General features: G+C 52.7%; 1 protein-coding gene across 3 annotated transcripts in view; it reads right to left on the minus strand.

Annotated features, from left to right (window-relative positions):
* VAV2 (vav guanine nucleotide exchange factor 2) overlaps positions 1 to 20,350 on the minus strand; it is a 123,703-nt gene that overhangs the window by 87,580 nt on the left and 15,773 nt on the right. For all 3 annotated transcript variants that reach the window (XM_063316094.1, XM_063316093.1, XM_063316092.1), the window contains exon 2: positions 12,287 to 12,403. In XM_063316094.1, the coding sequence (XP_063172164.1) occupies positions 12,287 to 12,403 (117 nt within the window). The remainder of the gene's footprint in view (positions 1 to 12,286; positions 12,404 to 20,350) is intronic.

Here is a 20,350-nt window from a genome sequence, read left to right on the forward strand (position 1 = left end):
AACTTATGGAATACCCCTGAAATATGGCAAGCAACAGAAGACGAATCTAACCAAACTATGCCAGCAAATCTGGAGAATGACGCAGTGGTCAACCAATTGGAAGAGGCCAATCACCATTCCAATACCAAAAAAAAAAAGCGAGAGGGAGAATTAACAGAGTGTGCAAACTATTGTACAATATCCTTAATTTCACATGCTAACAAAATAATGCTTAGGATCATCCAATGCAGATTAGAGCCCTACATGGAAGAAGAGATGCCAGATGTTCAAGCTGGCTTTCGAAAAGGCTGAGGAACATGAGACATTATTACTGATGCATGTTGGATAACTGAGGAAGCCAAAGAATATAGAAAAGAAGTTAGTATGTGTTTCATCAATTACAGAAAGGCCTTCAATTGTGTCTGTCGTGTCAAGCTGAGGAAAGTTCTCAGAAAAATGGGAATCCCAGAACATCTCATTGTTCTCATGAGAAACTTATATACAAGTCAGGAAGCCACAGTATGGACCAAACGTGGTGAAACAGACTGGCTCCAGGCTGGCAAAGGAGTGTGACAAGACTGCATACTCTCCCTTTATTTATTCAAACTACATGCCAAATATATGTTAAGGGAAGCTGGATTGGAAGAATATAAGCACGGTTTTAAGACTGGAGGAAGAAACATCAACAACCTGAGCTATGCTGATGACACTAGCCTGATCGCCAAAAATGCAAAGGATCTGCAAACCCTAGTAATAAAAGTCAAGGAGCAAAGCAAAACAGCAGGAGTAAAATTAAATATAAAGATCAAAGTAATGACAACAGGTAGAACAACCAGCCTTAGGACTGACAATGAAGATATCAAAGCGGTGGAGAGCTTCTGCCTTTTAGGATCAACCATCAACAGCAAAGGCATAAGCAGTCAAGAAATACCCTGCGGACGAGCACTTGGCAGAAGAGCCATCAGGCCTTGGAAAAGATATTCAAATGCTGTGATGTGTCTATACTTACAAAGATCAAAATTGTGCAAGCCATGGCATTCCCTGCGACACTCTATGGAAGTGAAAGTTGATCTTAGAAGCAGGATAGGAAGAGGATTGATGCTTTTGAACTTTGGTGTTGGAACAGGCCCTGAGAATACCGTGGACAGCCAAGAACACAAACCAATGGATCATCAAACAAATCAGCCCAGGGTTCTCACTTGAAGCACAAATGACCGGGCTCCAATTATCTTACTTCGGATACATTATGCGAAGACCCAGCTCTCTGGAGAAGGCTCTGGTGATGGGAAAGGTAGAGGGAAAGAGAAGAAGAGGACGACCAGCAGCAAGGTGGATGGACTCAGTTACAGTGGCGAGGGGAGCACTATTGGAAGACCTTCAAGACCAGGTTGGGGATAGATCATCATGGAGAAAATCTATGTGGTCGCTAGGAGTTGAAAACAACTTGATGGCACATAATCAATCAGTAATTATACTTCCATTCTTCTTGTATGGCAGCCTGGATCAAACGCTCTTCTCCCTTCTCTGATTTTTCTAAATATGAAAAATCCGGTGGGAGGAGACGGGTGGTAACAAATTTGATAGATAGATAGATAGATAGATATAAAGATAGAAATAAAGATAGAAATAAAGATAGAAATAGATAAATAAATAAATAAATTTTGTTTGGTGAAGTCTCTCAAAACTACTTTGGAAAGAAATCAATTGAGTTTATGTATGCATGTATGTGTATATTTCAGCTGAATGTGTGAAGCACAAACTGGAAGCACACTGCAGATGTGCTGCACAGCTGCTGTGAGACCTCATTCAGCATGCTGCTCCCAAGTGACTCCATGTGCAGGAGGGAGTTTTTGCTGTGGTTGTAAGGGATCCACCTTCTTCTGGTGGCAGGCGGCCTTGGCCCTCCACAGGGGCACTTGGTGTCCTGCATTTATGTGAACGGCTGCCACTCGCCTCCACAGAGAAACAGGAAAGGTCCTACTTGAGGACGCTGAGTGTGGGTGAAACTGGAAGCACACTGCAGATGTGCTGCACAGCAGCACCTCTTCTGGGGCTCAGGGGAGGCTTCCTTGCAGACCCTTCTATTCACTCTCCCAGCCTGTCATGCAGTGGACACTTTGCTGGCATCTCTTTCTCCTCAGGTGCCAATATTATGAGGGGAGTATTTTCACAGAGTGCCCAGAGAGCTTCCAAACGATCCAGCCAGAAAATGAGCGAGCAGGAGGCTCAGCGGGGAACCGGTGCTGGGGAGCAAGTCCTCTGCAACTTCAGGGAGAGCTGTGCTGGGAAGGCTGGGGTCTGGCCAGCTGGTCGGAAGCAGGACCAGATCTGGTGGGCGCAAGCTCTCCCAGCCACAAACACGATCCTCCTGTTGTATAAACAGTGGGGCCACTCAGCCAGAACAATGGCGCGGCTGCCTCCACAGGAAGGGAGAAAAGCCAACGGGGCGCCCAGGTGTGTTTTGGCAATAACCGTCTTTCATGCCATCCGCCCCCAGCAGCACTCCAGCAGGCAACTCTCCCAACTGGGCGGGAGACTGGAGGGGGCACTTTGGGTCCTCTCTTTGGGTCCTCTCTTCTCTAGGGTCGGCAGAGGGGTTGGGGTTGTTGGGGTCCCTGAAGAGAAACCATCCTTCAGTAAAAGCGCTGATGCTTCTTTTTAGTGGAAGGTGGCAAAGAAAGGTTTGACTTAAGTAAATAAAGATTGGATTTCCTCATGACCGTGGATAATTATGCTTATTTGTTTCTTCTCAGTTCAACAATGACAGCTTGGCACAGGTTCCATTTCTTAGAGATACTTCAAAGCGAAGAAAAAGCAAGATGGATATTTCTGGCTGGATCCACAGGACAAAAACTCCTACGAAGTTGCAAGAGAAAGGCTTTTTTTGTTTCATGCAATGGAACAACGTAACAGTTATTTGTGGAACGGCCTTCACCCAATCTCCAAACTTCCTTTTTCAGAGAAGGTTTTGGAGATGTGATGGGGCTTCAGCTACTGAGGATCCTAGATGCAGTGGCTTATCAGGAATCAGACATGGCCACAGGATGGGAGCAGCACTGCTCGTGCTGATGGATGAGTGATGTGGGTTCCTGGATGGAAAGAAGTGGGCGTGGCTGTCAATACCATCAAGTATGCATCCTTCTGGACCATCTGTGATGTTGGTGGTAGTGGGAGGCACCCTTTCAAGCAGAGGTCAGCTCTTCCCTGAGTTGATGGTACCAGTTGCTGTGTATGAGGGGAGAGCATTCAAAACCTTGACACACACACCCAGACCCATTGTGCAATGGCTGTATTCGCCATTCTATTTAGTGTCTCCAAAAAGCCCACTAAAAAGGATTAATGGTGTGGGATGAGGAATTGTCAATATGCTGAAGATGCTCCACAGGCTGGGCTGGGGATCCTGTGGAGGTCCCGACCTAATGCCTGGAACATGTGAAGGCCTGGCTAGGTCAAGCATGTCCCAATGAATTCTCTGCAAGGCAGAGGGACTGTTTGTAGATGACTGATCAAGCCAGAGTTTGACAGGGCTCTGCCAGGTGTATCTGCTAGTGAAATGCCCAGGGCAAACGGTGACCAGGGCGAGTTGCCCTTGGCTCAGGGGCCAAGTGAGACAGCCAAGACCCTTTGGTTGGGAGTTCTCACTCATCTCTATTTGGATGGGGAAGGGAAAGAGTTCTGATACACTGGAGAGGCCATTCCCTCTCCACCCCAATGGTTCCAGAGCTTCCACTTGCAACCCCAAATCCCCCAAGGTTGCTCAGGGCTCTTGTAAGGGAAATGCCCCTTCACAGTGTACTTTTGGCACCATCCTTGGCTTCTCTGGAGCCACCCTGGTGAACAAATTCTTGAATATAGTGGTGGAGTCAGGGCAGATGGCAAGTGGCAAAACTCTGCCATGTCGCCACTGAAATTTTCTTCCGACAGTCCATGGCCAAGAAGGAAAACCCCACGGTGGCACTTGAAAGACCTCAGGGGCTGGAGAGAAGCCCCCAGTATCTTTCTTGGTGGTCCCTCCAGAGCTTTGTCAAGGGGAACCACACAATCCCTCTCTACCAATGACTGGCCCCTCTGCTGACTCTCTCCCACTTTCCCAGCACAGTGCACGCAAGAACCAGATTCAATCTTGCCAATAAAACAGTGGAACAATTCCAAAATCAACACAGGGATCGCTCTGCATAAGCACTTTGATCACTCCCCCTTCTCAGCCTTTGCCTTTTTTTAAGAGGACGGTCTTGAACAGGTGATATTTTCAAGACTCCAGGAGGCACAGGCAGACACACATATCCCTCTTCTCCCTCAGAGATTCCCAAGAAGAAACAAAATGAATCACCAACTTCCTTCCGTAGCTCACAATAGAACCTAAACTCTTTTTTGGGAATCTGGGGAAGGCTGTGGTCAGCTTCTTCTAAGAGCAGACCAGCTTTCTACCTGCTGCCCACTTGTCCTCCCTAGAATAATTCATTTTTCAGTCAACACTGGGCCGTGAGGATCTGCCACTGACCCTAGTCAAGCTAGGCCCACTCGAGCCCCTGTATCAGCTGCCACTGTGGGGGGAGAGGGAACTTCAGTTTCCATCTTCCCTCCGAAGATGTGTTCAATGAACTGTGAACCTCAGAAACCAGGAGAAACAGTTGAAGGTGTCTAGCAGTCAAAGGATGAGGCCTGTCTCACCAGCCACAGGAGGGAAAACTGCAAAATGGGGGAACGGGGGGATGGATTCTGGAAACCAGTTTGAAGAATTCGGTTTTTCTTTTTTATTTGAGGATAGCATTGTAAAGTTTTTATAAAAAACAAGACACACAAAAACTTAAGCCTGCTTGCCATGATGCAAGTTTCTCTGCCTCCCCCCCCCCCCCGCCCCACGTTGCTTCCTGAATGCCAGAGTTGCTTGTTCTCTCTGGGCTGGTGCTCCTGCAAGAACAGATCACACCAGAGCGAGCTAGTTCTGGACATTTGTCTGCTGAAAAACAGGCCAGAGCAGGCGGGCTGCACCTGCCCCAATCCCGCCCCAGTGTGTTCCATCCACTGGCCACTGTTGTTGCCATGCATGGGGTTCACCATGCCTTTGGCAGCACCCCAGCCCCACCAGCTGCTCCTGGTGCACCTCTAGGGACATCCCTTCCAGCCACCGGCTCTCTGGATGCCAAGCAGCTGCCCTATAAGAAGCCTATTAAAGCAGGAGCCACCACAGCTGCTGGGGCTGCCTGCTCCGTTGCCCTGCACGCATGAACTGTGCCAGCCAGGAGCTTCCAGCCTCATTTAGTCTGTGACTCCAGGAGGTCCTCCTGCACCACCCCCACCACCCCCAGGGCATCAGGCCATCTTCTCCCTTCCCTCCCTCAAAAGGCGTCCTCCAGGCCCTCCACAGCAGTAACATTAAAAAAGGAAATTGTCAGACTCTTGAGGGCTTGATCCTCCCAGAGACACCCCTGCAGAAAAGGATTATACATGAAGCCATAAAATTGAGCCCTCAGACACTCTACTGGAAATGGGGGACAAAGCAGCATTTAAAAGGTGCACAGGGAGTGGAGAGAGGAAGGGAGGGAGGGAAGGAGGGAAGGAAGGAAGGAAGGAAGGGAATCCAAGAGAAACCACTCACTCACAGTCTCCACATATTCCCTTTCAATGCTACGAAATAATAATTTAACTGTTGAATACTTCATGGCCGTAACGGTTGCCCAACAATGTAAATTGCTGCCCTGTTGCTAAGCAAGCTTGCCCAAGGAATTCCAGTGCCATTCCTTGGGGAAAGGAGGAAAGGGATCCCCCAGGGCATTTGGAAAATCATCCGCAGCCAGCCCGGCTTTCTTTCTGACCATCGGCATGGGGTGCCAGGATGGAGGTGGGCTGTGAACCAGCAGCCGGCCTGGCTCCGAAGATTCACTCAGCTAGGAACTGTGGACACTTCCCACCGCCCTCTCTCCGCCCAGCCTGCTTCCAAGGCTGTCGTGAGGACCACAGTGGTTCACCCTGTGCAATTAAAGGAAGCGGAGGATGCCACGGTTCCAAGACCAGCTGCCATCCTCCCCCGAACAGCCCCTGCTGGGCGGGGCCAAGAGAAGCGGGACCCTCGACTGCTCTAAGCTGTGGTACCCGAGTGTCGAGGTGTCCCCCGCCGCATCGGACTGCTCTTCCGTGGACGGAAACCGAAGGTCCCTCTTACACCCCGTCCTGTCCCATCTCCTTCCACCGCACACCAAACGGAGCACCAGTTGCACCCTTCTTTCCATTTCTTGCACTTCCGGGGCATTTTCCCCCAGCACTTCAGCCGTCGGGCAGCTGTGGGCACTGCCCAGGCCCAACCCTGACCCTCGTTCACAGGGCCGCATCACGGGCGTGCCCTTGTCCGGCAAACCTGGACCACCTTTGCTGTACAGGGAGAAGAGCTCCATGACATGTGCTGTGCAGAGACCTAGACCTCATGGATTTTCTGGAGGGGGGATCAGTAGCTATTAATTACAACTGTTGATCAACTATATCAGTGGTATCAGTGACCCAGGGCCCCCGACGACGCCTAGGCGCTGGCAAGGCACGGCTCACAGTCCACACGTGGAGAACACCATCACGCTGTGGCCAGGACAGAAGAAAGAAAGAGGAAATAAAGGAGCGGGACTTTCCCCTTGTTTGTGCAAAGTGATGCTCTGCGCATTTCCCAATTCTTTGTGGCTTGAGAAGCATAAGTGGGGAACATATCACTAAACTGAGAACTCCCTGAAAAAGTCAGCTTTTTTTTTTTTTTAAAGGAACCCTTAGTTACCTATCCAGAGCCCAGGCCAAACAGGAGGTTTGTGAGAGCCTTGATGGGGAGGAAGAGCCAAGCTTCACCTGAGGCTGGGATAATCCCTCTTTGATTCTGGGCAGGGTAGTGTTCCCTGTATTGAACTGGCTCATATCTTGAGGTAGTCCTGGACGCACTGCTGTGGCCAAGAGGGCCTTGGCACAATGCCTGCTTTGTGCGCCCATTGTGACCTCCTCTTGCTTGGATGGCTGCCACGTGCTCCACCCATGCTGCCCTTGAAGGCTGCTTGGAAGAGATAGCAGGTCCAGAAGGTGGCTGATGGGCTTATGGGCACCATCCCATTTTCCCTGGACAGGATCTCTCCTACAGGGACCACTGGTTAGGGTTGGGCTTCCGGGCACAACTCAGAGAGATGTCCCCTGTCCCCTTTAAAGCTTTGCACTGCTCTGGACTCCGAGGGGCTTCTCTCCATCTGATAAGGTCTGGAAGGAGGGTTACCGCCAGAGGCCACAGCAGTGGGACTGGGCTGACAGTTGGGCTCCCCCTGCCGGGGAATAACAAACTGAGGTGAGGTTTCCTCAGCACATAATAGGGTTGGGCTTTTTAAATTAATTATAAATAATACAATGGATTCAAAAAATGATTCCTATCATATCATTTGGGGGTACAGGAGGTCATTACACTTTAATTGTTATGAACTGGAATGTACATCTAAGCCTGAGAAATTTTTGAAATCATAGAGCACATCTGGGAACACTGCAATTTCTGAGTGTGAGGATAGATCTGCCACCCCTTCCCTGCAAAAGTGTCCCCCCCCCACCACAAAGGGCCCTGGTTCTTCATAGCTCCCTACACCGCTATTAAGGAGAGCCCCTCCCATAAGCCCAGGCCCCTCTCTTCTTCCCAAAACTGTATCCATTAAGTCTGGGAGGAGGGGGGCGGACTGGCCAGGCCTCTCAGGAACGCTGCCGCCATGTTGCTTCTCATGTAAAACGACCCTGGCGCTCTGTCCCCACTAATGGGGAGGGGACAGCCAGCCAACGGGCTGCCTCCGACACCCCTTGGGAGGCGGCTCTGTTGGAAAGCTTGGCCAGACGCACTCCACTAACTTCACGTTATCGATTCTTAGCTGTTCCACCGATAACACTACTAATAAAGTCGGCCCTTTCAGTTTTCCACTTTGCCTTCCTGCATTCTTTCATAGTATCAGAAAACATCACACAAGGTCACGTGCAGCTTTGCTTTTCCAAGACGCTTGTGTACAAGAGGGCTCTGGGTGTTTCCCCTGGAAGAGCACCTGTGCATACACATGCAATCACACACACACACACACACTTAGCGCAAGGGGCTCTAGATCAGGGCACAAGCGCCCTTTCCTCCTCTACTCCCAGCCTACCTCATATATGCATCCCATCAACAATCCCTCCTTGTAGAACAGAACTGGAACACTCCAAGGTTGTGTTCATACAACACTTTTAGCCAGGAGTACGGAAGAACCCCCCACAAGCTGTATTTGCAGAACATGCCAATCTTGGCCTGATCTTCTGTTGGAGGAGCCCAGAATCTTGGTGAGTTTATGGCTCAAGGCATTTTGCAAACCAGAGAGGGGTTTATTTCAATAAAGGATAAAACTGGTTTGAAGGCAGCCACTCTGTGTCTTCAGGATCTATCCCAAGAAAAGACAGGAATTGCCACCAGGAGCCTCTCAAAAGAGATTTGGTGAGGAGGAAAAGAGCTAGATAGGGAGGCGGGAGATCCTAGCTTGCCAAAAGCCATCCTGGAGGTTTGGGGCTGAGACCCACAGCCAACTCCCCGCTCACATTTTCCTCTGCCAAACAGTCCCAGTTCCATGAATGTCCAAAGGAGCTTAGAATTACAGTTGCCCATCAGCCTGAAACAGCCCTTAGACGCGAGGGCGCCCGTGGCTGCTCTATCTGGCCAGGGCAATCCAGCCTGCCCCAGAGCTTCGGGGGGGGGGGGGGAGGGTGTCTGTTAACCAGGCCTGCCTTGTCCAAGAAACGAGGAGTTACTCAAAGGCGGAGGGGCTTGCGAAGGCTCAGCCCACGTACCAGGAGGACGCATTCGGTCAGCTGCTACAGGCAACCTACAAAGGGCGGGGGCCGAATCAACTTAGAGGCAGGCGCTTCCCAGCAAGGAGGAGCTCAGCTCTCAGCTCTTCTGCCCCAGAATGCTTCTGCTTCCATTCTGAGCAGGCAAATTTGGTCAAAACAGCCTGCCAGCAGGTGCAACAGTCTTCACAGCAGATGTTTCCATTTTCAAATGCTACAAAATCCCCCTCTGCAAAGGATGAATCAATTCACAATTCCTCTGCTCGGTCAACTGTGCAAGAGCCGGGGCCTCCTCAGACAGCTCTGCCGTGTGAGGCTCTCGGGCTTCCTCAGGTCTATTTTTGCTTTGAATAGCGCCCCTGATCCTGCAGGCTGCAGGAGATCAGGCCGTCTGCAGACGCTCTGCCCCACGCCAGAGCAGGGCTTCCTCAGCGCAATGGCTTGGTGTGGGGGAGGTTGTCTTGTAGTACTTGTAGGCTGGCTGGTTCTTCAGGGCTGCAGACAGACTGACGCCACCTTGCACAGGGTGATTCACAGGCCAGCCCACTCCGTGAAGGCTCCCTAATTTCAGCCCCACAAAGTGAAGGCCTCTCTGAGCCCAAAGGACTTGCTCTGTCTTCCTTGCTGCAGTTTTCAATCCAACCCAGGCATGAGTGGCTGCGACTAGGGCCTCCTATCCAGGAACTGGCGCAAGTGGCAGACAAGATGGATTGTGCCAAGGCCCTCTTGGCTCTTCAAACAGGAGCTGGAAGTGCAACAGGACCCCAAGCTGCACCCCAGTCCTGTCTGCGGGAGCGCCACCCCATCCAGAAGTAAAGATGGAAAGTCCTGAGGTCCAGGAGGGCCGACAGCTACTTAGCTTTCCTAGAGTTGAGTCCCACCCCAGCCTGCAGATGCCGGGAAAGAGCCTGGATGGTTGACCTGGGACAGAAGTGTAACGTTGGGCACCATCAGCGTCTGATGATCTCTCACCCCATGTCATTGGGTGACTTCCCCCAGTGGCTTCATGTAGATGTTCAGCTGGAGCAGGGAGGCACCCTATAGAGCAGGGGCCTCAGGCTCAACCTCTCCCCCCCACAACACCGCCTGGAACTGGCCCCTGAGAAAGGAGAAGCACCCTGACACAGGGCCTCACGCCCTAACCCCCTGAGGTGGCCAGGAGAACACCATGATCGATGGTATCAAAAGCTGCCAAGAGGTCATGGAGGGCCAGGATGGACACACTGCCCCCAGGAGGATCAGTGCTGTCTTGGGACTTACTCACCCCTTCAGGCTGTTGGAGCCACTTCTGCAAGAGCTGCCCAGAGTTATTGAGGTTTGGGTGGCATACCAGTTTAATAAATTATTAGAGTTAGAATTGCTTCTCTGTCTGGCCTCGTATCAGTTCAGTGACACTGACTTCTAGAGAAAGCTACAGGGCTTGCTTACTACTGCAATCCCTGAAATAAGCTGACCATGGGAGTAAAGCCCCCATTTTAATTCATAAACAAGTCTATCCCGGTCATTAAAGTCAAAATAGAGACTGTTGAATGAAAGGAGGGTCAGACATGGCCAAACAGGCACCTTAAGCATTGGGGAAGACCCCTGGTTCTAAGGAGACCATCTTCTCACAAGTGCCACATCTGCAAGTGGATTGGGGCCCAAGGCCTCCCTGCTCCTGGGGCTGGCCAAGTTCTGGTTTCCCTCATCTGCAAGAACTGACCTGGCCCTTTTTGGATGCCCGCCAGCTGTCAGATAAAGGCATTTTTACCCTGGGCTATAGGTGGGACTCCAACATGTTCACTTGCCTGAAACTGTGATGTGCTTTTTGCTCATCCTTCCAGAAATTTGACCTCAAATCCTGGATCAGCTGCTGAATGTGCAATTGTAGATATGGAGTTCCAGCTGATGGCATAGCACTGTTTGCACCACGTGCGTGCAGGAGAGCAGACCAGTAACTCTGTGCTCCTCTCCAAAGTGGGCAGCAACAGGGACCCCATTCAGCTGAACTAGCTGGGAGCCAGGCCAAGCTCAAGCAGACACTCCCAGATGGAGGCATCACTGGAAAACTGAAGCCTGCCGCACCATGGCTTACCTCCATACCCCGAAAACCTATCATTATAGGCCTAGAAACTAGAAACTTGCTTAATGAAGTCTCCGATTTCTTGGCAATGCTAAAAGCAGTATCATTCCCCTCCACCCCTGCATTTCTGTGAAAATATACACCCTCTGGTCTAGGCATGTAGCTTATATAATTCTCTTTTTTGAAAAAAACAACAGAGAACTCAAAGTGCTTTGGGGACAGGATGACTTCGTGTCTCAGTTTGCACAACATGCTCAGCTCGGCCAACGTGAAGTGGTGGGTCGTGGTTTGGGGAACCCAGTTTGTGCATGCTTTGTGGTGCACACTGGAGTGCCGAAATCAAGAAATAAATGTAAAGAGAAAACATTTAAAGCATTAGTACAGAGCTGGAAGCAGCAAAGCCACAGCAGTGTAGCTTGATCACTCTGCAGTCAGCCAGTAAACACCTTAATTTTTCTCCTGACTCAACATTCCCTTCGAGATGCATCACTTGGAATTGCAGAGTCATTAAAATGCTCCTTCTGAAACGATTCCTGGCAAGTTCAAACGTGGAGTCAGACAGAAGAGGAGAGAGGGTGGGCTAAGTCGGTGAGCCCTTCCTGACGAGAAAACACGAAGAGAGAAGCCGAGAGCCACAATGCTTAGCTTCTTTTCCTCTCCCATCCCACAGTGAGCCCTGCGCAGCTTAATGCATATTTATACCTACAGCCCCCCTGAGAAATTAAAAAGCCTGCAATGCACCAACTCTAATGTCACCACTGTCATTAGCGAAACAGCTTATGCCAAAATGCCGCACGGTAAAACTGGGGGCTCAACGGTCAACAGAGAACTCACACTCCCTTCCATGCAGCGGCATTTCCTGGCACCCCAAAGGGCGAAGGGACGGAAAAGCTGAGCCCTTTTCCAGCCAGACAGGGCATGTGCCGGGGGTGCAGGCAGCCAAACACCTGCTCTCCCTCCTGCCAGACCCTGAAAGGAGCAGCTCGGGAGACGTGAAGGGCTTCTGGGGAGACTGGGGGGCCTGTCGGGCCTTGCGGTATCTGGCCCGCTTAGCCCCTTAGACTCAAGCAGGGGAGGAAGGGGGATCCTGGCGGCTGAGGCTGGGCAAAGCCGGCCCCCCAGGGGCAGCAGCAGAGCTGTCTGGCGAGAGGGGTCCTCGGCACCCTCTCCAGAACTGCAGGCCCCTTTCTGTGACTTGAGGCTCCAGACAGTGGCTTTTTAAGGGTGAACAGAAATGGATCCCCTAGAATTCCCAGGAAGAAGACGCCAACACCACCCCCGAAGGGTGTCTGGGCCAGTTGCAGTGTTTGGAGGCCACCCCCAAGATGCTTCTCCCCACATTTCCAGCAGCTCATCAGGGCTGGGGGAAGGGCTTTAGAACATGGGAAAGCGCCACTTCACGGGCGCAAAGCTGCCCCCCGCCACACTCCCACTTACTTTTCCAAAGTCCCGCACGTCAAAGAGGTCGAAGGGGTCGAAGAGCTCGCTGTTCCGGAGGCCAAACTTGTCATGACACACTTTGAGGAATGTCCGGATGTTCTTCAGGCAGAGAAACTGCAAGAAAAGGGGAGCCTCTTTGAGAGCCTTTCCCACAGAGACCCACAAGGGGGGGGGGCTGAAATGAGAAACCCCAGCTCCCTCTGCATGGTTCTCCCCCATGGCACACTGGAGGGCCAAGCGGTGGAGGGGGGCCCCAATCCCGAGCTCCCTCTGCTTTGGGGACCCCGTCCTGGGCACGGCTGAGAGCGATCCCCATCCCTCGGTCCCTGGACGGCAGTACCCACACAGTGCCCTCAGCCTACAGGACTCACCCAGGTTGAGACGAACCAACATAGCAGGCTGGTCTTCAACAGACCCAGCAAACAGGGCCGCAACTGGGGGGGGGCAAGCAGGGCATGTGCCCCGGGCCCCACGCTGGGGGGGGGGGTGCCAAAATGGGCGCAGAATCCATGTTTGCCCCAGGTGACACAGTCCCTAGTTGCGGGCCTGCCAGCAAAGCGTGTTGTGCAAACGCAACCCACAGCTTGCTGAAAGGAGATCAGCCCCAAGGAGGCCAGCGAGACCCCCGCCCCGGCCTCCAGGAAACCCTCCGCTCCCTCTGCTTCAAGGGAGGCGCCGATGCTTCGCGGGGAGCGTCCACACGGCACACGGCTCCAGCTGAGACACGAGTCCATCCTCCGGCCTTGCGCATTCCTACCGGCACTCCTAGGCCTGCGAGTATTTGCCTGAGCCCCACATGGGCCGATGCCGCCTGGCAAGGGCCTGTTTCAGAAAGGAGGTCCAAAGTAGTGGTGGCAAACGATTAACCAGGGAGGGGTGCTCCACAGGTTCCCTCTCGCCCCCTGGCAAGCTGCACTGCAAGGCCCAGAGCAGCCCAGGCTCGGTGTTTCCTGAGGGGAGGGGGGAGTCTGGCTGTCGGCAATCTGGCGCACCATACTGGGCTCCAACCCCCCCATTAGCCATCCCATTTTTGCCTGTGCGCACACACACACACACACACACACCCGCACTCAGCTCAAGTCGCAGAAGGCAAGCCAAGGCCTGGGACCGCCTTTGGTGGCGGCAGCAAGGGGCAAGGGACGGAAGAGGCAGGCCCGCGAAGGGAGGGGCTGGCACGGAGGCTGGGAACTGGGGCCGATCCGGGTAGGCAGCAAGCCGGCTGGCCTCCCATTGTCTCTACATCCTTATTCAGAATCCCTCAACCTCCCATTTGCAAAATTCAGGGCTCAGCCCATCAACATAATGAAAGGCCTGGAGCCGAGAAGGGCTCTGGTTCAGATCTTTGTGTCCCGCCTCTCCCCACCCCCACCCCCAGCCTGGCCAAAACATGCTGTTTCAGTTGGCAGCAAAGTTCACCAGGAAGCATCCCAGGGACAGAGGGCCGAGTTACACAATCCACAAATGGTGTGTCCTGCAGCTGCCCTTCACGCTGGGCACATCCATTTTGGGGTCAGCTCAGCATCGCCCCCAGGCACAGGAAGGGCAACTCTTCCCTCCACCCTTTGTTTAGAGCAGCGTTTCTTAAAGTGTGGTCCTAGGACCACTGGGGGTCCCACAAGACCCTCTGGGGGGTGCACAAAATCAAAATTATTTGCCAGCCTATGTTGAAAAATAACACAATATTAAAATCCCACCAAACAATCATGAGAAGCGGTAGCAGCGGCAGCAGCAGATTTTTAAATATCAATAAATATAACCCATACAAATGCTCCTTTGGGGTCCTCCATAATTTTTAAAAGTAGAAAGTGGCCTGAGAGAAAAGGATTCTGCCTGCCAAGGTGGCCCAATCCAGAGGTGCTCTCACCACCTGCCCCCCCACCGAATGTTCCCAAATCACATCTCCTAGCATCCCCCAACACTGGCCTGCAAGCTGGGGCTGCTGGGAGTTGTAGTTCAGCAACATCTGGGCAGTTGCAGGTTCTTCATGCAGGAGAATAAACAAATCACAGAGGAAGAGTTTGTTGGGTGTTTCAGTATTTAAATCTCTCATCAGTGACTCTGGGTGCCTTTCAAGGACTAAAAGCAAGAACAGTTCCCCACCACCCAATCTGAGCTGCCATGTCCAGCGGGGACCCTGTCCAGGAGAACTTCCTGGACTTTGGCCTCCCCCGGCCCAGAAGGATCGGGGGGTGGCCAAGGGCAACCGGGTGAAGCCACTGGACTGGCTAGCCTGCTCTCAATGCCCAGAGGTTGGAGGGGGTCTGCAGCCACGGAGCTCAGGGCTGGGTGGGAGGACTGCCAGAAGGTCTTCTAGTCCACCCCTGCCCAGGGCAGGAACCCTCAAGCCACCCAACCATCGCTCGAAAGCCTCCACTGAAAGCCACACTGGGCCACTGCTTAGGAGCACCCACGGTCAGGACCCTCCTCCATCCTTCTTTTGAGTTTGGATCTGGAAGACCATGTTGTGCTGTCTCCTGTTCTGTAAAGTTTGAGACTGGCCATGCCCTCCAAGGCAGCTCCTGGGCAAGTGACCTCAGCCCAAGAAAGCTGTTGCCCCACTGAATGGGGGGGGGGGGCAGCAGGGTGTGGAGAGAAAAGTAGGGCAGGCAATGAGCAGCATTGCCCCCATCACCCCAGGCAATGATGGTTGCTATGCAAAGCCCAGGGACAAGCCCTGCACCCCCTCCCCAGAAGGGTGCTTGGCCAGCTCAGCCAGAGGGGGGGGCACACTCAGCTTCCAGCAGGCTAAAAAGAAAGATGAAAATGCAAGAAATGAATGCCTGCTGTAGACTCAATAAAAACGAGCAACTTTGCAATCAACGTTTTTAGTCTGAGTAACAAAATGTCCAGCTCTTGCTGTTTTGCATTCTTTCTCTTGGCAAGGAACGGCCACAGCAGACCCTGAAATTATCATTCCTCCAATTTGCACCACTGGTGGAATCTCTGAGTTTTTCAAGAGGGGAGACCAGGATAACAGCCGTCCTCTCAATTCTTCTAGTAATTCTGGTGCATGAATCCTGCTGCCATCAAGCTCACAGACCCTGCAGGCAAGAGGCAAACCCAGGAGGGGGGATCAGGGCACCCTTGCCCACACAGGAAGGGAAGCAGCTTCTGTTCTGGGCAGGCGGTCCATTTTGTCTCTGCCGCATATTCTCCAGTTTTAGTCTCTCGGTCAGATACCATAGGCAAGGTATCTCTAATGGGCCTGATTTTGGCTGAACTTTATAAGAAACACCTTAATATTAAGCAGGGCTTGATAAACCTTTCAGGATCTGGCATCTTCCCCCCACCCCTGGATTTGTTTAGTTGTAATGTTGAATTCGGTGGGGCACAGACGCCGTTTGGGGTGCTGGCAAAGCTCTGGTGCCCCTGGGCCTGGTATTACCAGCCCTACAGTTCAAGCACAGATGGAGCCCACTGGGGGCCAGTTCGGCACTGAACTCAACGGGTGGTTCCACGACCTCCCTCGCTTTCCACCGGGCCTTCAGTAGGCCAGGCTCACCAGGGCTCCCGCCCCCTCGGTGCCAGAGCACGTCCCAGGCCTTTGCCAGCCAAACACACCCAGCAGCAGGGGAGATGGGCAAGCAGGGGCCGTGGGGAGAACCGCTACGAATGGGCTGCGGTTTCAGGAAAGCTGCAGGTTCAGAATCAAGGAGACCCTCCTTCGGTTTCCTTGGGCAGAGGTTACCCTGGAAGAGCCCCTGGTCACATCAGCTCATTCTCTGACTGAAGGGCTGTGTGCCAGATGGCTCGTGGCCAAAGCCGGGGGTCCCGCAAAGCTGCAGGCTTTTTCTGGGCAAGAGAAAGGCGCTGGTGGATGCAGAAGGGAACCGTCTCCAGCGCTTTCTGGCTGCAATGCGCGGCCCGCTGCTTATCTTGCTGCAGGCAGAGCCAAGAAGTCACTGAGCCAAAGGAAAATGCCTCTCTGGGGGAGCTACAAGAGGACAGGGGATAAAAGGAGCGGCTGCTGCAGCTGTGGAGGGCGGGGGGGGGGGCGGGGAAGGGTCAGGAGCCAGCACCTTGCGGCCAAGCCCCAGCTGATATCGCCTGTGATACCACTTGCAAGTAAGTGTGTTTCTTCCTCTGAATTGCTTTCTTTTGATTTGCAGAAAAGGAAAGAAAAAGCTCACTCTCCAGAGGGGCCTCTGCAGGTTGGAACCTGCCACACCAAGAATGACTCAGAAGAGATTTTCCTCTCCTTCTGAAAGACAGAGAGAGGCTGTTCTCCACAGCTTGTGAGGAAACCACTCAGAACATTTTCATAAAAAGAGGAGCATCTTTTAGCTCTTCTAAAAGCCAACAATGGCAAAGCTGTTTTCTAGACCTGTGAGATCCTTCCCAACTCCCAGCCCTGCCCAATTAATCCCTCGGGCCCCCGGAGATCCCAGAGCATTTACACCTGCCCCTGCCTCTGCCTTCCCCTTTGGTCTTGGATGTGGAGACGAAGGCCCGTCCATCTTCCTCCATTTTCCTGTCCAGCCCCAAAGATTCACAGCAACCGTCCCCTCCACAGCCTGGGGCGAAGCAGGCCCACAAAGGCCAATCGCAACACCCAGGGGGCGGGGGACACAGTCAGCTCCCCAAAGAACTCGTCCCTCACTCTGCTGGCCACTCCCACCACCCCCAAAGCTTAGGGCACCCCCATTTCCTGCATGGGGCCAGCCAGCCTTCAGCTTCTAGCTTCTACTCCTCTGAGTAAGACTGGACTCCAGGGTTGTGCTGGTTCCCAGGTCACACCAAAGCAGCTCTGAAGGCAGTTGTGTTTGTGCAACTGCCTTCAGGCCAGCTAGAGACCCACCTCCTGGTCAGTTCATTCTGGTCCCTGAATCAGTCCTGGCTTTCGTCTTCCCGGCCCTGCAGAAGAGGCTGTTCCTTCTCCACCCGCCACCCCCCCCCCCGTTCAAGATAAATTCAAGCAGGAATGACCAAGATAATAAGGGGCTTGGAAGGAAAAGCCCAGGAGGAATGCTTGGTGATATTAGTTCAGCCTGGAGAAGAGGCGATTGGAGGAGACAGGGGCGCTCTCTTATCTGAAAGGCTAAACTGTTCCAGAAGGCTGGACAAAAAATAAATTAAATTACAATGACAAGGAATTAGATTTGGCTTGGCGCTCGACCGATGATAAGAGCTATTCACCATGGATCGGTGCCACCACCCACCACCACTGATGTGGTCGTCGCTGCTTTGCTGAAGGCGTTTAAAGGGAGGCCGGGGGCCACCTGTCAGGGATGCTGCAGTGCAGATTCCTACCCTGGGTGGGAGGTTGGACTGGATGATCTCCATGGTCCCTTCCAACTGTAGATTCTATTTTTCTATAAACTGGCAGCCCATAAAGGAGAATAGATCAGCCATGCACACGTTGAGAAGAACAATGACCACAGTCCAGCATTGGTTTAGGAAACGATCGGGTGGGAGATGAAGAATATGAGTCTGAAAGTTCAGCCTGGGTGTTCCCTGAGCAGAGCTGCTCAGGCTGGGGGCACCTCCAGGACTTATGGGACCACATGCCAGTCGCAACGTGGGAGCTGTGCTGGGGCTTTGCAGCACTTCCCAAGTACTTCTCCGCAACATCCCCTGGATCTAGAAGCAGCCCGGAAGCAGGCATGTTTTTGGCCCTCTCCTGCTGGCAGCGGCAGCAGCAGCAGCAAATTTCAGGATTTTTTTCTCCTCCAGAAGAGGTTCTATGTGCAGGGAGCAGAAGGGTCTCCGGTTGTGCTCACTGGACAAGGAGGCTCTGTGGATAATGCTGGCCAGGGAAAAACCCTCCCCTTCCTTTCGCAAGCTAGAGAAGCAGGAGGAGATCCCAAACAGGAAGGAAGGGTCACAGGAAGTGGGCTGATTAACATGAACCCTTCCTGTACTTGCCTTTTTCCTAAACCCGAGGGACTCTGGTTGCCATCCTCTGCCCCCCAACCTGCAGAGGTCTCTGTGGTCAGGAATCTCTGCACCACACATATTTTTTCTTTGCAGAAACAATCCCAAAATCAAGACAAGGAGAGACTGACTGATTAGATTTCTGAGCTACAGTTTTCACCAGTGTGGAGCAATCATCAATTATGGAACTCACTGCCACAAGAACCTTAGCAGGATGGGGGGGGCACGTAGGCTCTTGGGACAAGACGCTGGTTCTCCCAGAAAACAGCTGCTCAGTGGACAAGCCACCCAAGTCACCCAATTCCAGAAGCTAAGCTGATACCACTGCTCCCACTGCCCCTTCTCGACCCCCCCCCCGACTGCGGCCCCACCCTTTTTCCTGCCAGGAGGCCTCATCCCAGAGAGTGTGTTTCCTAAGAACACCCAAGGTCCTAAGAGACATTCTTGGAAATGAAAAATGGCTCCATTCATTCATTCATTCATTCATTTGTAAATTTATCAGGCTAGAAACTGGGAGGTTGTGAGTTCTAGTCCCGTCATAGGCACGAAGCCAGCGGGGTGACCTTGGGCCGGTCCCTCTCTCTCAGCCCTGGGAAGAAGCAGGCAAGGGCAAACCACTTCTGAAATCTTGCCAAGAAAACTGCAGGGACTGGTCCAGGCAGTCACCAGGAGCTGACACTGAATTGAAGGCACCCCCCACTCCCAAATTAATTTAAGCAGAGGCTGCCAGAAGCTGGGGCTTTCCTTTATCACATGACAGCTTCCTGTCACTTTTTCTCTCACTGGAAAGAATCTTAAATAAATACTACTCAAATCAAGTGAAGCCTGGATGCAGGCCTAGAAGCAGCCACCAGCTGTCCAGAAAATGCTCCAAAAAGGCAGAACCCGCTCAAGGAGAGAGAGACCGTGTGCGCCCACGGATCTCCTGGTGCCGAAGGTGCTGCTTGAGCGTCACTGATGGAGGATCAGCTCTTGCCCGACAAAACTGGCCCTTCCAGGCTTCGGTGACCAGACAGAGGCAAAATACTGGCCATCTGCTGCATAATTTCCCCTCCGAAACGAGCAGTTTGGGGAGGGGGCATCTTTTTTGCAAGCCACCATCTGGTGCACGAGGCCTCAATGCTTTGCAAAAAGAGAGGAAACAGAGTCCCAGGTTTACAAGTGCACGTGTGCGCACGCGCACACACACACACACACATGGTATTTTCTGAGGAAACTCTTCTGGAATCTGTGTTGCTCCCCAGCAGGCATCTTTCCTGCCAAACCCGCCCCCCCAGCACAACTCAACTCTCTTTGCAGAAGCCACCCTGGAGTGAGAAAAGAATCACCGATTCAAATCTAGGGACAAGAGCACAAAAGGCTCACGATCTAAACCAAACATCCAGTGAAATTGATGCTTTTTGTGGTTTCCAGACAGAACCCCGTCTGATCCATTTCAGTCAGAAAGGAATCTGCCTCCCCCTCCATTGAGGGAAGTGGCCGCCAAGGGGGAGGCTGGTCAGCCAGGCCCGCAGGAGGGTCCCAGGCCACTGGGCTTGAACCTGGGTGACGGAGCCTCGGCCTTGCCGCTCCATCCGCCAGGGAGTCAACTGGGCCAGCCCCTCTCACTCAAATTTAGGGATGCCCCTGTGGGCATCACCAGAGCCTCTGAGTCGATGATGTGGGAGAAAAGTGGCACAGGGGCACAGACGGAAGCAACATGCACAGAGGCCACGTCTGTTAGTGCAGAAGAGCGTGCCCATGGCATCTCTGCATGATATTCTGCTCTGGAGCCCAGCTCAGAACAGGGGTTGCAAATAAACATGGGAGGCAGGCTCAGCTCTTGCCAGCTCAATGGCATAAGCGATGATCAGGAGTGGCTGAGAATTCAGGGGGTGTAGTTCTTACTGGTAAACACTGCATTGGGGAAGGATGTGGTAGATCACAGCACCAAAACTGGGGGGAAGGGGGAGCGGAGATCCGTAAGATCGTGTGTGCAAGCGCAGAGCAGCCAAGTCCCAGGTCCCTAGAGAGGGGCAAAAGCATTGTCAGGTCATGGTCCAGAAGCCCAGGAGCCCAAGTCAAAGTCATCAGCTGGCTCGGATTTTCTAGGGTTCAGGAGGCACACGCACAGAGCTTCGCTGAGTTTTGGCAAGCTGCCAGTGGAGAAGTTGTTCCTGATGGGGCTTAACTGCATCATGTGGCCAT

Source organism: Candoia aspera, chromosome 16 (genome assembly GCF_035149785.1).
Source record: "Candoia aspera isolate rCanAsp1 chromosome 16, rCanAsp1.hap2, whole genome shotgun sequence".
NCBI lineage: Eukaryota > Metazoa > Chordata > Lepidosauria > Squamata > Boidae > Candoia > Candoia aspera.